Below are 22,664 nucleotides of genomic sequence, written 5' to 3' on the forward strand. Positions count from 1 at the left end.
TTTTGAATTTTCTTAACTTCTTTCTATTTGGACCGCCTCATAATTTCATATAATCTCACGGATTGAGCTCCTCTGCAGTGAATATCTCTCTGAAGTTATGAATTTCATAAAATCATAGCCATTGAGATATTCCAATGGTTAGATCATCGCCACATCAGCTTGTCCCATATTTTGGGCTTTTTTTCCTTTCAAACTGATCTACATCTACCCGATTGGACAAAAAAAAAACCCATAGTTTTCCATTCAAAGTTTCAAACCACAATGTATAAGATCTAGAATCCTTCAAGAACATTAAGATATAAATCAGAAAGCTTAATTTTCAGATTATGGGGAACTCAAACTCAGAGAACTTATAAGCATCTATCTTTTCTTTGTATTTCCCCATTTGCTTCATTCTTAGAAAGCTTGGCTTTCTTCGAATTTCAATTCATTCGTCAAGCTCTGGTATCCAATTTGATTAAAACCCAGATTGAAATCATGGTGGAAGAAAGTGGCAGCAAGGTTTTGACAGATACCCGGTCACCGAAGAATGGTTATCAGTTATCACAAACAAGGGAGCCTGTTCCATTAGCACTGAATAAGTAAGAGAGGTTAAGGGATTTTATGGAAGATGACCATTTCAAAGTTGGAGCAGATCCCTTCACAATTATTAGAAAGACTGGGGTGCTTGGTGCAGCTACTTTGCCTTTGTGTATGGCTAGTTCTTCAACTGAATCTGATTGTATTTATGTTTTCTGGTAACCATGGGGGAGTTTTCATGGAAGCACAGAGAAAGAGTAACAAGCCACGCATAGGATAAAGACCGTACGTGAAGGGGTTCAATTTTTTTTTTTTTTGCTCGAGTTAACGGGGTTTAGAAAAGAAAAGAAAAACTAATAATTTTTAGAACGATTAGACAGAGAATTCAGATTTTACAGAGAATTCAGATTTTATGAAATTGAAGTAAATTTACAGACTTCTCACTTTAGAGAAGCCGGATCCTAATATCACATACATCAAAATTATAAAATTTTAACTCTAAATATATTCTCGCTAACAAAAGTTGTTTGATAAAATATCTCTAAGCTTCATCAAATTCCCATAAAAACCACAAATACTGTTAGCTAGTTAAGCATGTGCATGCAACACATTATCAACAGCATCGGAGTTAAATACTCCTACGGTCCTATCCAAAGGAATGATAAAACTTTTTTGATGATATCAAAATCATCAATACACCAATCCTCTATATTCTAATTGTCTCAACCCCCTAGGCAGGCACAAAATTCAAGGCACCGCCACCCCTTATCTCCTCCTCCGTGATTTAATCACTTGCATCACATCCCTCATCACCTTACGCACATAACGCCATGCACCGAAACCATTCAGCCCATGACGATAGTACTCTTCGCCCCTATCCACTGCTTCACATACGCCTCTATATATCTGATTATACCATTCCTCATTTCCACTATTCCATAACAAGCATAGCATAGATTCTTAGAGGGGAAAGGAAAACATGATGGGAGTTGGCTCGTACGGGTACCCTGCACCAGCGACGAACATGAACACTGGTGCAAGAGGGGGCTACGAAGCCCCCGATGGAGTTGAAATTCGGGGACGGTATGACCAAGAGTATGTGAAGATTCTGAGCAAGGAGGCTTTGCAGTTCGTGGTGGAGTTGCAGAGGGAGTTCAGGAACAGGATTAAGTATGCATTGGAGTGTAGGAAGGAAGCTAAGAGGAGATACAATGAGGGTGGTCTACCCGGGTTTGACCCCGCCACGCAGTTCATAAGGGAAGGGGATTGGGTTTGTGCACCGGTCCCGAAAGCGGTGGCTGATCGGAGGGTGGAGATTACAGGACCTGTGGAGAGGAAGATGGTCATCAATGCTCTCAATTCTGGAGCAAAAGTTTTCATGGTGAGAAATTAATGATCAGTTTTAACTTTGGTACACATATACATGTTAATCTCTATAGGTGTCACGCCTTGCTGAGGTGTTTCAGCCTGCACAAAATGACAGGCATAGTAAAATTTCAATAATAATTTAGATATTTATTCGTCATCTACGAAAATATTAGATGTTTATGTTATACTCTTTTAACACATTTTAGAAGTTCTATCAATATTTTATTATATATATATCTTCAAACACTAGACTTTTTTTTTTTTTTTTAACTCTAGACTGACTACTCGATAGTTAATACTTTTGAAGAATTTCTTAAAAATCATACCGTTTTTACCGACTATATCTATTTCCTGTAAGACCACCTAGCTAGAGAAGTGAATATGTTAGTACGACATGAAGCGACTTTTTTTTATTTGGTTAGGCTGATTTTGAAGATGCACTTTCACCAAGCTGGGAGAATCTAATAAGAGGCCAAGTGAACCTGAAAGATGCTGTTGATGGGAGCATAACTTTCCATGATAAGGCCAGAAACAGAGTCTACAAGCTCAACGATCACAACATAGCCAAGCTTTTTGTGCGTCCAAGAGGTTGGCACTTGCCTGAGGCTCATATTCTCATTGATGGTGAGCCTGCAACTGGTTGCCTTGTCGACTTTGGTCTCTACTTCTACCACAACTATGCAGCATTCCGCCGCACCCAAGGTGAAGGGTCTGGACCTTTCTTCTACCTCCCTAAAATGGAGCATTCAAGGTAAGGAATATTCATTATTTATACTTGTTTGTTCACAGTTCAAACAGAGTTCTCCAATTGATAATGGAAGACTGACACAAGCTGCACAATTTTGGCTGCAGGGAAGCGAAGATATGGAATTGTGTGTTCGAGAAGGCAGAGAAGATGGTAGGGATAGAGAGAGGAAGCATCAGAGCCACTGTTCTGATCGAAACACTTCCAGCTGTGTTTCAAATGGATGAAATCCTGTATGAGCTTAGGGATCACTCTGTTGGTTTGAACTGTGGAAGATGGGATTACATTTTCAGCTATGTCAAGACCTTCCAGGCTCACCCTGACCGCCTATTGCCTGACCGGGTTCTAGTTGGCATGAATCAACATTTCATGAGGAGTTACTCTGATCTCCTCATCAGGACCTGCCATAGGCGCGGTGCCCACGCCATGGGAGGCATGGTATGTGATTCTTGATCTCCATTATTTGTGTATGCCTAGCTATAAGCATTTCTGTCACACATATATAGCATCATTATGCAGTCATACACAGGCTCTTTGCATTTCATACCGGTCATAATGGCCTAAAAGTCTTTATTCCCTAGCTAATCGAATGATATGGAATTACAAAGTAATGCTCCCTTGCGAAACAACCCAGTATGTTAAGTTGTTAGACTAAGGATCCAGACCATAAATTCAAGAAACAGCCATGGATATGCAGAACCATATACAAGCTTTGTGCATCTCTTGTAGTCGTACACACATATGGGACTAGCTAGTTCTTTCTTGGCTATATGAAGTTTTGTTGTTTGAAATGTTGAATACATGAGTATTAATGAAGGATGTTTATTTTGAATTGATGAGCAGGCAGCTCAGATTCCAATTAGAGATGATCCAGTAGCAAATGAAGCAGCATTGGATTTGGTGAGGAAGGACAAGCTAAGAGAAGTGAAAGCAGGACATGATGGAACTTGGGCAGCACATCCAGGACTAATCCCAGCCTGCATGGAAATCTTCACAAACAACATGGGCCGCAACACCCCCAACCAAATCCAAACCATGAGGCGAGAACATGCATCCTCCATAACCGAAGAAGACCTCTTGCAGAGGCCTAGAGGAGTCCGAACCCTGGAGGGTCTCCGGCTGAACACCCGGGTGGGGATCCAGTACCTGGCAGCATGGCTAACCGGAGCTGGTTCGGTGCCACTTTACAATCTCATGGAAGATGCTGCAACAGCTGAGATAAGCAGGGTTCAGAACTGGCAGTGGATCAAGTATGGAGTGGAGTTGGATGGGGATGGACTTGGAGTGAGAGTGGGGAAGGAACTGTTTGGGAGAGTGGTGGAAGACGAAATGGAGAGGATTGAAAGAGAGGTTGGGAAGGACAAATTTAAGAAGGGAATGTACAGAGAGGCTTGCAAGATGTTCGCAAGGCAATGCACAGCGCAAACTCTAGACGATTTTCTGACTCTCGACGCTTATAATCATATCGTCTTGCACCACCCCAAGGCATCATCCAGGCTCTAAATGCACCTCATCAACATCATCATCATCATCTAGTTTTACCTCTGTTGTTGTTGTCAAATCAATAATGTACTCTCTCTTCAATAACTGGATCGACTTTCAGTTATTACATAATGGAAGATATATCATATGGATACATATGAATTCCTGTTGTTATGTGCTATGATTGAATATAACATATGATCAATGATATTGATATTTTCATATTATCAATGTTTTTAATTACATCATTATTGCTTCAGTTACTGGAAAATAAAAACAAATTTTTTTTGAATGGTTCTAACTTGAGAAGATTCTGTTCCTGAACGAAAAAATATATTCTTTGCTGTAAGCTTGTGGTATTGGTAAACTGTCCTAATGATAAGAATCAAGTTTTCTGGTTGAATAAGGACTCCTAATCACATCCCTAGTCATCCTAGGTTTATTATTATCCCAGTAGCTTATGGCTTGTGATGGACAGAATCTCTGTGCCTTGCAGATCACGTCCAAAACTTCTAGTTGATTCCAGTCTTAGAAGCGAAGTCCACATGCTGCCTAAGTTTAGTTTTTCGTAAATCTCTCTAAGTATGAGGTTTTCCACAAATTTGAAGATGGTATCAGAGATATTTATCGTTGGCAACCCTTACCCTCAGTTTCAACTAGTACTGCTAGATCTACAGATAGCACTTATCCTTAGTTTGCAATTCAGATTTCAGATTTCAAGAATAAATAATAAAACCAAAATTCCGCTTAGACCATTGTTGAGCTAGCTAGCCTTGTTTTTTCCCACTGGTATTAGAGATTTCTGTGGAAGAAACAAAAGAAAAGAAAAATGTGAAGTACTATTTGTACATGCAATTTAAGAAGCACGTTAATTAACAGGTTGAACCTTAACATGGTCGATGAGCAAAAGGAGCCTCCTGACTTGGAACTAGTGGCAGCAGATTTTCTCAAGGAGGGTCTCCCCACTGGAATGGGTGCATTTTTACAAGATTCTAGTAAGAGTAAACCGTCGTACATGGTTTGGGGAGAGAGAATTAGGAAGAGGTGGCCTACACAGCCAAAGGACTAGTGGGTTGCTTGCGCGCTACTAATGGCACTCTGCAACGTCAAGAGATACCGTACTGCACTTTCTGAATGATAGGCTTCCATCTCCGGATCAGTATCAGTATCTCTTTTGCGGAAAAGTTTGACATGCATGCAGGGTAAAGCTATTGGGAAAATTTTACAATGTGTTAATATTTGACATGCATACAATTACTTTAAAAATAGTAAAATTAATCCTCAAAATAATAATATTAGTCCACAAAGTGGTAACATGAAGTGGTAAATAAGTTATAGTATTTTAATATTTCTCATACATCAAATATTTTTATCACTTTAAGGACTCGTGTTACCACTTTGAAGACTAATATTACTATTTTCAGGACTCACACGGTAAACTAAATTTTTTTACCACTTTAAGGACTTATGTTATCAATTTGAGGACTAATATTACTATTTTGAGGACTCATATGGTAACTAAGAAAATTTACCACTTTAATGACTCATGTTACCACTTTGAGGACTAATATTACTATTTTGAGAACTAATATTACTATTTTGATGACCAATTTTACCACTTTTAAGGCAGTTGTATGCATGTTATACGTTAACACATTGTAGAATTTCTCATGCAAGTGACAACAAGTTCTGTCTCGATCATTTTGTCTGGAGAAATTAATGGTACTTCATGGTCATAAGGTGCAGCAACATTTGATCGATGTAAAATTTAAAGATGATGCTCCCAGTGATCATGGAGGAGGCCGGAGGGAAACACTTCTACCACGAAAATCCACTGTGTTATTATCAATTTGACGATATTGATTCATGGTTGTCAAATCTACGTCGATTCAAGGAGAACTACAAAATTCCAAGGCTTTATGATTATCACATATTCCACTATTCCAGGATGCTTTTGTCATGTACATTTGCTCTCTTTCTCCCTCTTCCTGTTTTTTTTTCAGTGATTTGAGCATATATCAACTGTTCTCATGCATTCTTTTTCATCCTTTTCTTTTCTATTACTTTCTAGTGATTTGTTGGTTTTTACTTTAATCCATCACGACTTTCGCCTGCATTTGCTCGACTATATCGATCAATTCGGTAGATATATTCTGTTATTTAATTATTTAGTTTTTTTTGTCTCAGGTCCGCGGAACCTAAGAGTGAGCGTAACCATGAGCAAAAGCTTGATTTAGATTTCATGCATGGAATAGCAAATTATGATTAGGTAGATTTGATTCTCTATGTGTGGATTGTCCAGGGTTGGGAGGGGTGAGATAAGGCATCTGCAATCAACGACCTTTGTTGATCATCAAATCTAGATGTTGTTGTTGTTGTTGTTGTTGCCAATGACAATGGAGGCAAAATGTAAGCTTTTACAACAAGAGTCCACGGTTTATCCATTGAGTTTGACGATATTCCTACAAGGTTGCAATTCTTCATCTGTTCAATGACCAGGCGCTTTCAAAGCTTTATGATCACTGGTAAAGCTATGGTATGTTAACATTTCTCATACGTGTTATATTTCATGTGATATTTATCACTTTAAGCATTCATGTTACCATTTTAAGGACTCATGTGGTAACTAGAAAAAATTCTCATTTTACCCTCGTTAAAATAAAGTAGGTAACTAGAAAAAAGTAGGGCTGGCAAATTCTACCGATCCAAACCAACCAACCGATTACCACCCGAACCAACAATGTTGGTAACCAACTATGTCGGTTACCGAGACTTTGGTACGGTAGTACCGAACCGATTTCCACATAATGGTACGGTACTGGTACTGATTTTTAGATAAATACAATATACCGTACCGTACCGTATATTATAGAGTACAAAACCTATTAACCTAATCCAGTTCCCTCACTCTTCCCCTCAGCCACTCTTTCCCTCGAGGCCTCGAAGGCTCGAACCCAGACATCTCCCGATCTCCGCCTCTCCGCGGCTCCGCCCTCTCTCTGCTTCTCGTTTCGATTCAAACCCAGAAATCTCCGCCTCTCCGCCCTCTCGACCTCTCCTTTGAAGTTCATTCGATTCAAACCCAGAACTCTCCGCCTCTGGACCTCTCTTTTGAAGTTCGATTCGAATCAAACCCAGAAAATCTCGTGTCAATTCATTCGATTCATGTCCTTGTACTCTCTTATTGGTCAGTGTTGCTGCTCATATCTTTATTTGACTCATGAAGATGCTAGTAATACGTTTCTTTTTTCTGGGTTTTTTGTGTTTTTTTGTCCCCTTTATACCAGTTTGATATCCAAAGACTTAATCTTTTTGATTCAATTCTAGATTCAGGATTTGTTTTGTTTGATTCTGCTTGCCTGCTTGGTGGGTGTTGTGAATTGGAATACCCTTTTGGATTTTTGCTTGAGCACCCGGTTGTTTATGGATTCTCTAATAGTTTTACTAATTTTATGTGCTCTTTTTGCTGTTGGTTGTTTTAGGCTGATGGAGAAGGAGAGACGTGAGGAGCTCTCAGATGAGTGAAGCCTCAGCTCTGGGTATGTGCTTTTTTTTTTGTTGGTAAAGCTTGTTCTTTTATTTTTTTTCGTGAGTTCTAAACCTGTGAGTTGGGACTCTTTCTTAGTTTCTTAGTTTCTTTACCAATTTATTCTGGGTTTCATGGTTTCTTAGTTTCTTTACCAATTTGTGCTTGCAGGAACAGGAGGACGAGGACTAAGAAAGCAAAGTGACAGCACAACTGAAGGTATAATTCATATTATGCAAAGTGACTGTATGAATGTTCATCACTTGTATTTGACTTGAGAGTTTGTTACTGTAATTACTAATTTTCAGGTGTTGCTCCAATTTCAACAATTCAAGAGGTTTAGGTAATGAAAATGTTATATGTTATATGGTGAAAATGGTTTGAAGTTTCAATTGTTATAAGCTTTCTGAATTTTTGTTTGTAAGAATTGTGAAGTTGTGAACTAAGAAGACATGTTTAATGTTTTTGTGAACTGTTTTATTGTGTTATTGTTTTCTGTTTTCTGTTTAGGGTATGGTTGGTTGCTATGTGGACTGTTATATATATGTTTGATGTTTGTTTGTTTCATTTCTTTCTTCTTCTTTTTTGTAGCTATGGGTACTCAAAGTGCTAACCTCAGTCAAGCTAGTAGCTCTAGCCCTTCAATCAGTTCTGCACCTAATATGACCAGTACTGAAGATGTATGATGAATGCATTTAGTTTGGGATGCATTCATGATATTGTTTTTAACCTCCTCTTTTGTTATTTTGCAGAGAATGCTTTTAATCAAGGAGTGGCGGGAACAATGACCAATACCAGCTCTACACAGTCACAAACTACTGCCTTGCTGCCCTCGCAGCCTACATCTTGAGCTTTCAGCTTTCTTGTTAATTGATTGAAATTGCAGAAACTACCTAAATTCTTCTTCATTGACTGAAGTGATGAATGATTGATGAGATGAACTGTGAATTGATGGGATGAATTATTGAACTGTGAATTGATGAGATGAATTATTGAACTGTGAATTATTGAATTATAATTTGTATGAACTATGAAGTGATGAATGATTGATGAGATAAACTGAACTGATGAACTGAAGTTATGTAGGACAGGCTTTTTGCTTATTTTTCATTTGCTTATGGTTGGGCCTTTGTTTGGAAATTTCTGACAGGTTTGAGCCTTTACAATTTCAGTTGGGCCATAGCTGAAAGCTGGCCCAATCTTAAAGTCGGTTGGAGGCCCAACCAACCGATACCAACCGATACCGAGAAGTTGGTATACCGACTTTTGTGGCCGGTAATGGTAGCCTATTTTGTGTGCCAAGAGTGTCTAGTACGGTAGATGGTATTGGTCTTGAATGTCAGGTACCGAACAGAACCCACCCCTAGAAAAAAGTACTCATTAAGGTAAATAAGAGCATCTTTAGCAGACACTCTACTTTAACTCCTTATTTTGGAGAGCATGTTTAGTTTTTTATCTATTTTAACAGCTACACTGGACTCATAAGTGGCTCTCCATTATAACTTTTAGCTATCTCGCTCCTAGATATAAAGAGGGAGATGAGACTCTATAATTTAAAACATTCATTTTAAGTTATTTCATGTAATTTATAACTGTATTTAAACTATTTAATCTTTATTTAAAAGATAATATAAACTCAAAATTAGATAAAATAGAGAGCACTGATAAAGACTTATTTCTAAAGTGGCTAGTCGAAATGAATTTTTAGCTATTTTGGCTAAAATTTGACCCAAAAAAAAATTTGATTAGCATTGCTTAAGTCCCTACATGTGTTGTGTAGGGCTAGTCAGGCTTTTTGCACGTGTATGCACTCAAAGTGCCTTGTTTGCTCTTGATAGGTGGCGAGCTCCATAATTCATCAAATGGTCACTACCACCTAGTGGCAGAGTGAAGCTAAGTGTTGTCGAATTTATTTTCCGGCGTAGGAAAGCTGTGCAATTGGTAATTATGCTACATTGTAATCGAGTTACATATAGAGTTTTATTTTCGTTATGTTGATAGGAGCATTTTAATGCGACGTTTTAACTGCATTTCCCTACATTTCTTACGTTATTTCCTTATTAAAACCCTGTTTAGGAAAGTTTCCATTCTTTGATTGGGAAAGTTCCTATTTGTAGAAAGTTTATATTTTTGTAGTTTCTATTTATCATTTTTAGTAAGTTTCCATTTTCAGTTTAGGAAAGTTGCCATTTTTCATTTTAGGAAAGTTTCTATTTTTCTTATTAGTTTCTATTTTTAGGACCTCCAAGCAAGTGGAAAATCTTGAGGAGGAAAATCAAAGTTGCAACCAAGTGGAAAATCTTGAGGAGGAAAATCAAAGTTGCAAGCAAGTGGAAAATCTTGAGGAGGAAAATCAAAGTTGCAACCAAGTGGAAAATCTTGAGGAGGAAAATCAAAGTTGCAAGCAAGTGGAAAATCTTGAGAAGGAAAATCAAAGTTGCAACCAAGTGGAAAATCTTGAGGATGAAAATCAATTCAAGTTGAACAAGTGATAAACAAGTGGGAAGATATTTTTTACAAATTTGTCTAACATATCTAGCCTTTCATTTATGTTCATCTCCACCCTCCATTCATCATTTTTTGGGCTATAAATACACTTCTCCTCTCACTCTCAAAATATCTTCCTTCATCCATTCCATCTTCTTTGTCTCACCATTTCCTTTCCATTTTCCCAACCAATTCCTTCATCCATCTCATCTTCTTTGTCTCTCCATTTCCTTTCCATTTTCCTTCTCCATTCTCTAGTTGCAAAGTTCTGCGTTTTCAAGCAAGGAGAGGAAGAAGAAGAAGGAGTCGTGAAGATCATATCCTCCATCATCCACCTTGAAGGCTTGCTTCCAAGATTCAAGATCCAACCATCTAGCTCTCCATCTCCATCTCCCCTCACGGTGTAATTCATTCTTTTTCCTTGTAATGATCTTTTGTTTTCCTTGTTTGAATTCATATGAACTTGTTTCTAGTTAACAATAATGTTTAGGGCAAAGTTTAAGCCCAATTTCTATGTTTAAATAAAGTTTTCGAATTCTATAATTGTGATTCTAAGTTGCTTATGTGAGTTTGTTCGATTAAATTTGCTTTACAGAAAACTTTTATATGTTTATCTTATTTGGGTCGACACTTATAGGATTTGCATGTAATTGGTGCTAGGTTTAAGAACATGAAATCGACTTTTCGTTTTGTGTAACTTGAATCAAAAGTAGTAAAGGTTCTGGACAAGAATCGAATTTAATTGAAGAGCATTGCAATTAGGTGGACTTTTCCATAACTAAGTTGTACACTTGAGTTGATAGCCTTTCTCTATGTCTAATGCATTGAACATGTCATGATTGACTAGCTTTCTAGGGCTTGATTGCATGTTTGATAGGATTAATCTAGGTGCTTTCGCTTAGGTTAATTAGCATTGAAAAGTAAAATATGGGAAATCATTTGCTTTCGAATGTTTCACATGATCAACTCCTCTCTCATGACTTGGAAGAACAATTATAGGGTTTGAATCGAATTTGATTACATGGAATTAATTTTCATCTTTGTTCCTTATGTTTCACCCCTGTATATATGTTTTTACATTTTCTTTATTTTATTTATTTTAATTTTAATTTTAAGAATCCTAATCCCCCCCTTATTTGTGTTTACTTGTATATATTTATTCTTTATTTTATTTTTGTAAATAATACTTTATTATTTTAATTCTTTATTTGTTGATACAATTGTATATATTTATATTCTTTATTTTATTTTTGTAAATAATACTTTTCTTTATTTGTTTCACAATTACAAGTGTACCCTCAATCCCCGGAATAGAACGATCCCTATTTGCTTATACTACTAACGATATTTTCAGGGTTAAATTGCGCGCTTGCTTTGAGCGCGTCATATGTCACCGTCATGTCAAAGCAAATGAAATAGCCATTTGTGCACTCTTTGCTAGTTGGTGTTTGTTAGAATACATGTATTTTGTAGATGTTTGGACCCAAAATGAGCATTTTAGCCTGACAAGGCACGTTTTGGAGAAATTGAGCCAATGTTAGTGGCTCAAGCTATATATATTGTCGACAATTTCGAAATATATATTCAGAGGCTAAATAAAGCCTACTATGGAAGCATGGAAACATGAAAAGTCAACTTTAGCACATTTTCCTACTTCGGCTAGGAGAAACCGAGCTAAACAAGGAAGGAGGAGCGGCAGACTAACCAAATTAAATCGAAATGAGCTAAAACTTTCCAGATCAAATCTAGACATCCCAATGATCATTTCTTATGAAGAGTGCCAGAGATATTTTTGAGTGGAAGGCCTTCAAACAATCAGCCCAATATTTTGCAGAAGCAAAACTGGAAAACTGGACCTGTAAGAGGTCCAGCAGCGTTTCCGGCCCAACCACTATATGAAAAATTCTGAAATTTTACCAGAGTGATCTACACTCATAATGGAACATTTGTTATGAAGAGGTCACGGTCAAAATATGAATTTTTGATGGAGATAAAATTCAAGGAATAAAGGAGCCGAAATTCAACATTCCTTATCTCCTTATCTCCAAAAGTCATCACTCCTTATCTCCTTATCTCCAAAAGTCATCACTCCTTATCTCCTTATCTCCAAAATTCATCATTTCTGATCTCCAATTAATGCTCCACTATCATTTGTTTAATGCTAAATGCTTTGGCATGGTAGCCTATAAATAGAGGTTACAAATTCATCACAAAGACACATTCACAACAACAACATCTCTAAGATGATCTAAGTTCTCTCTAGAGCAACCTCTCTAAGAGCAACTCCTCTTCTTCTCTTTCTCTTACCGGTGATCACACTCCTAGTCCTAGTCTTCCCAGAAGCCGACTTTCAGTGCCACCAAATCCTCTGTCAACGTACTTTGGTCCTAGTCTCCTCGGGAGCCGACGATAGTGCTGCGACCACAACGGTTACAGAACCAGCCAAGCAAGGGTAACGCCCTAGCAACCCAGCCAAGCTAAAGTCACGCTTTAGCAAGTTCTCCTCATTTCCTAGTGGTTCTCGCTCTGCTTGATCTACAACATCGAGTATCGATTGTGATTTTCAAGAAGCTCAGCAAAAGTCCTCGCCACGAGGCACAAAGGTGGTGATCCCTGCAGAGGAATCATTGGTTGCTTTCATGGTTAAACGATTCAACGCTGATATCCCAGCAGATGAACCCAAGCTCAATCTTGATGATGACATGGACGAAACAGAAATGGTGGATACCTCTTGCAATATGGTTTATGTGCTCCTGATGCGCTTAAAGCAAGCGCATAATTTAACCCTGAAATATCGTTAGTAGTATAAGCAAATAGGGATCGTTCTATCCGGGGATTGAGGGTACACTTGTAATTGTGAAACAAATAAAGAAAAGTATTATTTACAAAAAAAAATAAAGAATAAATATATACAAGTAAACAAAAATAAGGGGGATTTTGTTTTTGGATTTTCGAAAATAAAACTAAGTTAACAAAATAATTAAAATGCAAAAACATAAAAATAAAATAGAGTGAGAGAACAAAGATCAAAAACCGAAACATATGATTAAAATTGATTCAAACCCTAATATTGTTCATCTAAGTCATGAGAGAGGAGTTGATCATGTGAAACATTCGAAAGCAAATGATTTCCCATATTTTACTTTTCAATGCTAATTAACCTAAGCGAAAGCACCTAAATTAATCCTATCAAACATGCAATCAAGCCCTAGAAAGCTAGTCAATCATGACATGTTTAATGCATTAGACATAGAGAAAGGCTATCAACTCAAGTGTACAACTTAGTTATGGAAAAGTCCACCTAATTGCAATCCTCTTCAATTAAATTCGATTCTTGTCCAGAACCTTTACTACTTTTGATTCAAGTTACACAAAACGAAAAGTCGATTTCATGTTCTTAAACCTAGCACCAATTACATGCAAATCCTATAAGTGTCGACCCAAATAAGATAAACATATAAAAGTTTTCTATCAAGCAAATTCAATCGAACAATCACACATAAGCAACTTTGGAATCACAACATAAGAATCGAAATTCTTTATTCAATCATAAAATTTCAGAATATAAACCTTGTTCAAACATAAATGTTAACTAAAAACAATTCTCACGAAACTAAGCAAGATTACAAAGAAAGAGGTTGAATTACACCGTGAGATGGAGATGGGGATGAAGGATGAAACGTTATGGATTCTTGAATCTCGAAAGCAAGCTTCAAGGTGGAGGATGGATGATGATGCTCACGGCTCCTTCTTCTTCTTCTTCTCCCTTGCTTGAAACGTTGAATGCACTAGAGGATGGAGAGAAAATGGAAAGGAAATGGAGAGACAAAGAAGATGGAATGGATGAAGGAATTGGTGTAGAAAAATGGAAAGGAAATGGAGAGACAAAGAAGATGGAATGGATGAAGGAATTGGTGGGAAAATGAAAACTAAGGAAAATGGAGAGGAAATGGAGAGACAAAGAAGATGAGATGGATGAAGGAATTTGTTTTTAAGAGTGAGAGGAGAAGTGTATTTATAGCCCAAAAAATGATGAATGGAGGGTGGAGATGAACATAAATGAAGGGCTAGATATGTTAGACAAATTTGTAAAAAAATATCTTCCCATTTGTTTATCACTTGTTCAACTTGAATTGATTTTCCTCCTCAAGATTTTCCACTTGGTTGCAACTTTGATTTTCCTCCTCAAGATTTTCCACTTGCTTGGAACTTTGATTTTCCTCCTCAAGATTTTCCACTTGGTTGCAACTTTGATTCTCCTCCTCAAGATTTTCCACTTGGTTGCAACTTTGATTCTCCTCCTCAAGATTTTCCACTTGGTTGCAACTTTGATTTTCCTCCTCTAGATTTCCACTTGGTTGCAACTTTGATTTTCCTCCTCAAGATTTTCCACTTGCTTGGAGGTCCTAAAAATAGAAACTAATAAGAAAAATAGAAACTTTCCTAAAATGAAAAATGGCAACTTACTAAAAATGATAAATAGAAACTACAAAAATATAAACTTTCTACAAATAGGAACTTTCCCAATCAAAGAATGGAAACTTTCCTAAACAGGATTTTAATAAGGAAATAACGTAAGAAATGTAGGGAAATGCAGTTAAAACGTCGCATTAAAATGCTCCTATCAAATTCCCCCACACTTAGCTTTTGCTAGTCCCTTAGTAAAATCACACTAAGACACACACTAACACTCAACGAAAATTAAAGACTCTACAAAAACAATGACTCTATTGCCCTTCAACTTTTTGTCTCAGAAATCTCCTACTTTCACTACATCAAGATTAGCACTCAACCAAGAATCAATATGTAGATATTCAAGAGTTAATTAAAACATATAATCCACACATACACAAGTAGGACTTGGTTGTAATAATGGTGATGGTTTCTGTTAAGCATGCTTCGAACAAGTATGATTCATATCCTCACAAGGTATATCCACTCTTTCTTCTCTCAGAATTCAAGACAATGCTTAAAAGCTTATAATCACTCAATTATATGTGAGAGAAAATATTTTGAGGCAATCAAATAGCTCACATATATAAGAAACGAAAAGCACTTTGTGAATATAAATTTTTTTTTTTTAAAAGATCTCATGAAGGATATCAACTACTTGCACGGATGGACCCAAGCCATAGGTTCAACTCTTGTAACTCATCTCCACAAATCAAAGGCTGTCCCATCTTAAGGATCAAGAAGGTCTTATTTAGGGTTGTAATGGGGCCAAGGCTCAAGGTTTTAAGAAATGAAGGGTAAGGATTTATCAAAGTGTCCTAAAAACCTAGCAGAGCACATGTAGATGTAGAGACCTCAAGAAATCCACCAAGGCATTGCAAAAACGTCACTTTCCCTAGAGGTAACATAAACTTCCCTAGAACTATAGTGGAATGGACAAAGGCCAAATTTTTCTGTAGTGGGCCTTCAGTTCAAAGTAAACTCCAAAATCACTAAGTATGGGAGACTAAAATCCATAAACATTTTTCTTTCTTTTCTTTTCTAGCCGTACACAATTTTTTTCTTTTCATTTCATTTTTCACGGCTTTCACAAATTTTTTTTTTTCATGGACAAGTCTACCCCCACACTTGAACTTTCACCTCTTCTCAATCTTCGTTCTCAATGCCAAATCCTCAAGTAAAGTCCCAAAATATAGCTCCACTAAGTTTTTAGAACAAAGGGTAGGAGTGTAGCTATACTAAGGTTCAGGGTTAAGGATTTAAGGGTGATGAAAGAAAAGGCTTAATGTAAGCTCAAAGGGGTTTATCTAAGGGAGTCCCATGACGGGCACAAATAGGGACACATGCTTATTTGGCAATGGTGATAATTCCTAGGTTGCCTCTATCCCTTCCAGAATCAGGGCCATGTATTGACAAAAGTCTCAACAAGCACAAGAGCGAATTCTAGCATTCTCTAGTCCATCAAACTTAATCTATGGCAAGCAATCAATCAAATGAAAGAATAATGAGATCATCAAAACATCGCCAAGAAATTAAGAATATATTTTTCAATTATCACTCCAAGAAAAAGGGACATGGCTCAAATATCTCACATGGGCTTTTATGAATCAAAACTTATCCTAACATGCTCATATTCTGTACCAAGGTTACGAAATCCATATCCACTACACATGCATGCATTTTTCATATATCTCAATTAACCAAAGAATACCATTTTAAAAATCATCTCAATTTTATGATCCTCTTTTAATCATGATTTCAGAGATATAGAATCATCCTAGACAGTTGAAAGGGCATTCTAAGACTCAAAAACAAAAACAAAAGTAACCAAATTTTTTTTTTTTTTTCAACAATTTAATTTAATTTCAACACTTAGGTACGGGAACAGGGAGTCTCGATGTGCAATGGGACTGAAACAGCTACCCTTTTTCAAGACTATGTTTAATCCAATATACCTTAGTGTATCACAACATCAATTAAAAACACAAAAAACACAATCCAACATCAACTATTTTTCATTTTTTTTTATATACTAACTACTAAAAACACAATAAAGCAATAACCCTTCCCCCATACTTAATTCATGCATTGTCCTCAATGTATAAACAAATATAAATCATGCAAAGCATAAATCAAGCATAGAAGAGAAAATGAACACAACGAAACCTAAAACAACTTAAAATTTAAGAAAATAAAATAGAAGGAAGAGTTCAAGAAAGCAAATCTGCGTTTGATGGCTCCTCCACAGCTACAGTTGAAATGGGTTGCCTCCCATGCAGCGCTTAATGTTTAAAGTCTTTCAGCCTAGACTTGTACCTCCATTTACTCCTTTGGAGGAGCGGTATGCGGGCGAGTGGCAGCCCTCTTGCTGGTTTCAGCCTTCGGAGGCGGGTCCTCATGTTGTGATGCAGTAGCGTCCTTGCGAGGAAACCCAGGAGGATAACTCTGCAAGTTATTGACTTCCTGAGCAAGCTTGTTTATTGCAGTGTGACAGCGGATCAAAGAGCAGTTCATCTCAGAGATGTAATCGATCATGCAATTGACTCTCCAATCTGTCACCATAATACCATCGCGGAGAGAGGAGCGCAAATCATCAATTGAATCCGACAAGCTTTCCAGGGTGGCCACAGGCCGAGGAGCACGAGCAGCTGGTGAGGAAGAAGACTCTCCGGGATGCAGTCTGGGAGAGCGACGAGGCAGAGGAGGGGGACTGCGGGTACGCTCACGGATAGGACGATGGTCCCATGGACGAGTAAGCCCAGCTCTAGTGGCCGCCTGACGACCTTCTTCCTCCAAAGAGAGAACACGGCGTTGATTGACGCCCCTGCGAGGGGTTACCTTGGTTCGAGCCATGAGGAAGTAGAAGGAATTTGAAACTGCACGCTTAAACAAACCTTAGTAAAATCTGGAGGAGACAAAAAAGGATGTATATGTAAAGCACAAAATAGGGTAGAAATCTCAACAGGCACACGGTTTTAACAAAGCTTCTCCGGGAAGGAGAAGAGTTATGACAGTTCACGGCCCAAGAAACTCCTCCACGTGTAAATATTCCTTTCTTTTCCTGGATTTATGGCATTTAGATCTGCTTTCAGCTGTAGCTTGTCTGTCACAGGTCCTCGAGATTCGTTTGATTCCCCCACGCGTCCTTTCTTTTCCTTAATTTACGGCAATCATACCTGCTTTCGGCTGTAGCTTATCTGTCACAGCTCCTCGAGATCAGTTTGGTTCCCCCATGTGTCCTTCACGCGTCAACAACTTTTCCGTGTTTTTGGGTGACTTTAATCCAACGCGTAGATTTAATCTCAGAGATCGTCGATCCAACGGTGGAGATCTGCTCACTCGTTCTAGAAATAGGTGCATTCTGAGCGACTGTTCACTCCAAAAGAAAATTCTTCCGAGTTCCAGCCTTTCTCTCTCAACCCTTCAGCCTTTCTTTCGAAACTCAAATCCTTTCTTCATCAACATGGAACCACGAACTCTGCAACTAATGGAGCAACAGACCCAGCAACAAATCGAGGATGGAGGAAACAACCAAGCTGCCGGGACTAATAACCGGTGGGCTCCCACACCGCCTCAACTAAGAATCCTCAAGGGCCTTTACTATGATAAGGGTTTTAAGTACCCAACTCCAGAGCAGATTCAAGAGATCTGCCTTCATCTGAAACAGTATGGGCAGATCGAGGACAAAAACGTCTTCTTTTGGTTCCAGAACCTCAAGGCTCGTGAGAGGCAGAAGTTGAAGGAATTTCGGAACGTTCCGGTTGGTGGATCTCTCGATCTCAATTTTGGTTCCACTGGTTCTACTAGTAATGATAGATCCACTGACAGATCCATTGATCTAAACTTTGGGTCACGTGTCGGCTATGGTGCTGATGGATCGATCATGGAACAACGAGGAGAATATCACCAGGAGATTGAAACCCTTCCACTATTCCCCATGCATGGTGAGGACATCTTTGGCAACATGAAGACTACTTCCGAGGGAGGTAGCGGTTATGGCGGTGGCTCTCACATTTCCCTTGAGCTCAGTCTCAACTCCTACAGAGATGCAGACATGGCTTAGTATAGTGTATAAAGTTTTTTTTTTTTTTTTTTTTTTTTTTGTAAATAGCTGAATTTAATAAGACAGAATGAATGCAGTTTTTTTTTTTTTTTTTTTTTAATATAAATGACTCAAAAATAAAAGACAAATATATATATATAGGACTCAAAATGAAAGACAAAAATATAAATCTCTTCCCCCACACTTAAATATTGCATTATCCTCAATGTAATCAATTAAAAGCATGCAATGTAATAAGTAAGCATAGATAGAAGACATTTACGAAAACAAATCCTAAAATAAAAACAATAGAGAAAAAATGAAAAATAAAAAGAAATAGGGAAAGAGAAAGCAAATCTGATTATATTCTGAATTGGGTTGCCTCCCAAGTAGCGCTTGTATTTTACGTCTTGCAGCCAGACGGTACCTACATTAAATAAAGTTAGTAACTATAATTAACAAAGAAATACAAAAATAAAAACAAGTATAACTATTAATTACAAACTACAAGTATAATTAACAAGTATATTATACACAAGACACAAGTTAAGTACTCAAGTGAGTATAAAACGTGAAAAGTATTTTTACAAGTATAATGTGTGAAACAAAATAATTTACATGTATAGAGTATTCACAAGTATTTCTTTTATTATAAACATTATTGATATCGAATCAAATTCCAAGCGGTAAATCAAGTGGACGTGCGGCCCAAGTATAGTCGCCTAGACACAAACTCCCTTTCAAATCGTTTGGGCAACCTTACTGAAATGGCCAGGTGGGGGAGGACGAACACGAGAGGAAAAATCCATTTTGGCATGAGCTACTCCCACATAGTGGTTTAGGCCCATTTGCAAGCACTTCTGGATTCAAAAACCCGTCATGATAGTTGTCCCCTTCCTAGACACCATTTCACATAGGCTTTCTTACTAAGATGAGAAAGTTCATAAGTGTGAAGACAGTTCAACAAGTGTTAATAAAGGCCGCCCTCAACCTTAAGAGACCTGAGCTAGGTACCAATAAGGGGTTTAGGCCAATATTAACAAAAGAGACTTCACCTATTCCTCTCAATTTACAACCTACAATTAAAATTCGTGTTCAATAATATAAATAACATCCTAGTTAATTTAAAATAAGTTTCAAACAATTTTTAAACAACAAATATATACAATAAATGATACAATTTAGCAAGTGATTTTTCAATCCCCGGCAACGGCGCCAAAAATTGATGTCGCTGTTGGCAAGCGCGCAATTTAACCCTGAAATATCGTTAGTAGTATAAGCAAATAGGGATCGTTCTATCCGGGGATTGAGGGTACACTTGTAATTGTGAAACAAATAAAGAAAAGTATTATTTACAAAAAAAAAATAAAGAATAAATATATACAAGTAAACAAAAATAAGGGGGGATTTTGTTTTTGGATTTTCGAAAATAAAACTAAGTTAACAAAATAATTAAAATGCAAAAACATAAAAATAAAATAGAGTGAGAGAACAAAGATCAAAAACCGAAACATATGATTAAAATTGATTCAAACCCTAATATTGTTCATCTAAGTCATGAGAGAGGAGTTGATCATGTGAAACATTCGAAAGCAAATGATTTCCCATATTTTACTTTTCAATGCTAATTAACCTAAGCGAAAGCACCTAAATTAATCCTATCAAACATGCAATCAAGCCCTAGAAAGCTAGTCAATCATGACATGTTTAATGCATTAGACATAGAGAAAGGCTATCAACTCAAGTGTACAACTTAGTTATGGAAAAGTCCACCTAATTGCAATCCTCTTCAATTAAATTCGATTCTTGTCCAGAACCTTTACTACTTTTGATTCAAGTTACACAAAACGAAAAGTCGATTTCATGTTCTTAAACCTAGCACCAATTACATGCAAATCCTATAAGTGTCGACCCAAATAAGATAAACATATAAAAGTTTTCTATCAAGCAAATTCAATCGAACAATCACACATAAGCAACTTTGGAATCACAACATAAGAATCGAAATTCTTTATTCAATCATAAAATTTCAGAATATAAACCTTGTTCAAACATAAATGTTAACTAAAAACAATTCTCACGAAACTAAGCAAGATTACAAAGAAAGAGGTTGAATTACACCGTGAGATGGAGATGGGGATGAAGGATGAAACGTTATGGATTCTTGAATCTCGAAAGCAAGCTTCAAGGTGGAGGATGGATGATGATGCTCACGGCTCCTTCTTCTTCTTCTTCTCCCTTGCTTGAAACGTTGAATGCACTAGAGGATGGAGAGAAAATGGAAAGGAAATGGAGAGACAAAGAAGATGGAATGGATGAAGGAATTGGTGTAGAAAAATGGAAAGGAAATGGAGAGACAAAGAAGATGGAATGGATGAAGGAATTGGTGGGAAAATGAAAACTAAGGAAAATGGAGAGGAAATGGAGAGACAAAGAAGATGAGATGGATGAAGGAATTTGTTTTTAAGAGTGAGAGGAGAAGTGTATTTATAGCCCAAAAAATGATGAATGGAGGGTGGAGATGAACATAAATGAAGGGCTAGATATGTTAGACAAATTTGTAAAAAATATCTTCCCATTTGTTTATCACTTGTTCAACTTGAATTGATTTTCCTCCTCAAGATTTTCCACTTGGTTGCAACTTTGATTTTCCTCCTCAAGATTTTCCACTTGCTTGGAACTTTGATTTTCCTCCTCAAGATTTTCCACTTGGTTGCAACTTTGATTCTCCTCCTCAAGATTTTCCACTTGGTTGCAACTTTGATTCTCCTCCTCAAGATTTTCCACTTGGTTGCAACTTTGATTTTCCTCCTCTAGATTTCCACTTGGTTGCAACTTTGATTTTCCTCCTCAAGATTTTCCACTTGCTTGGAGGTCCTAAAAATAGAAACTAATAAGAAAAATAGAAACTTTCCTAAAATGAAAAATGGCAACTTACTAAAAATGATAAATAGAAACTACAAAAATATAAACTTTCTACAAATAGGAACTTTCCCAATCAAAGAATGGAAACTTTCCTAAACAGGATTTTAATAAGGAAATAACGTAAGAAATGTAGGGAAATGCAGTTAAAACGTCGCATTAAAATGCTCCTATCAGCTCCCTGCTAAGTATGCCTTACCAGTCGCTGCGCAGGAATGTGTAGAAACTGATGCGATTGGAGAACAGCAGTTGCAGATCACTTCAGCCGCAACAACGCAGGTGAAAGAAGCAGTGTTCCTTGAGACTAAAGATGCTAACAATAAGGGTTTCCTCATGAGTTTCACAAGACCCACACCCGCCATGGTGCAACACATGCGACCTTTGTATATCACAGCAGAAATGAATGGGACTAAGGTCAGCAAGATAATGGTTGATACCGGCGCAGCTGTGAATGTCATTACTACCAGAACCATGCATCTACTAGGGATCAAGAAAGAAAAGATCCAATCCACTTCCCTTATGCTAAAGAACTTCGCAGGGACTGTGACCAAAACATTGGGTTTGATTTTCCTACAAGTCAAAGTGGGTCCAGCAGAAGGGGTTTACACTTTCTTTGTCACAGATTGCTATGCGGCATATAGCGCAATTATGGGCCGCGACTGGATCCACAGGAGTTATTGTGTCCCATCCACCCTTCATCAGGAGCTGATCATATGGGACAAAGTCGCAGACAAGGCAGAAATTGTTAAAGCAGACCCGCGACCTTTTTCGGTGTCCGCCAACTACTTGGACGCAAGGTATTACCTAGAACCAATCTCTCCTTTACAAGTCGTTGGTATTGATGATAAGGGCCGCCCCACAGGGGTGACGACCTCAGAATTGGCACAATGGGGGCTCGCGGTCGCAAAAAATGACCTCGAAAGGCCTGGATATGCGGTGCCATCTCCAAGTGCTAATTAATGGAACATGAACTCATGGAGGAAGAGGTAGAGGCCTTCCATTCTTTGTATGAGAGGCTATCCTCATACTTGGTGGAAACAGAGGCCTATGATCGAGTTGCGACCTTAGAAATTGTTAATGAAGAGTTCACGGATCAAGAAGAGGAGGAAGAAGAGATTCAA

The 22,664-nt window shown here is 37.6% G+C and overlaps 1 protein-coding gene across 1 annotated transcript; it reads left to right on the top strand.

Annotated features, from left to right (window-relative positions):
- The first annotated feature begins 1,215 nt into the window (after positions 1-1,215).
- On the top strand, positions 1,216-4,426 carry LOC112179612 (malate synthase, glyoxysomal). The gene is made up of 4 exons (XM_024318074.2): positions 1,216-1,900; positions 2,310-2,638; positions 2,740-3,070; positions 3,476-4,426. Exons 1-4 carry the CDS (start codon positions 1,499-1,501, stop codon positions 4,133-4,135), a joined length of 1,722 nt encoding a protein of 573 aa, XP_024173842.1. The 5' UTR covers positions 1,216-1,498; the 3' UTR covers positions 4,136-4,426.
- The last annotated feature ends 18,238 nt before the right edge of the window (positions 4,427-22,664 follow it).

The sequence above is a fragment of the Rosa chinensis genome, chromosome 7 (genome assembly GCF_002994745.2).
Source record: "Rosa chinensis cultivar Old Blush chromosome 7, RchiOBHm-V2, whole genome shotgun sequence".
Classification (NCBI taxonomy): domain Eukaryota; kingdom Viridiplantae; phylum Streptophyta; class Magnoliopsida; order Rosales; family Rosaceae; genus Rosa; species Rosa chinensis.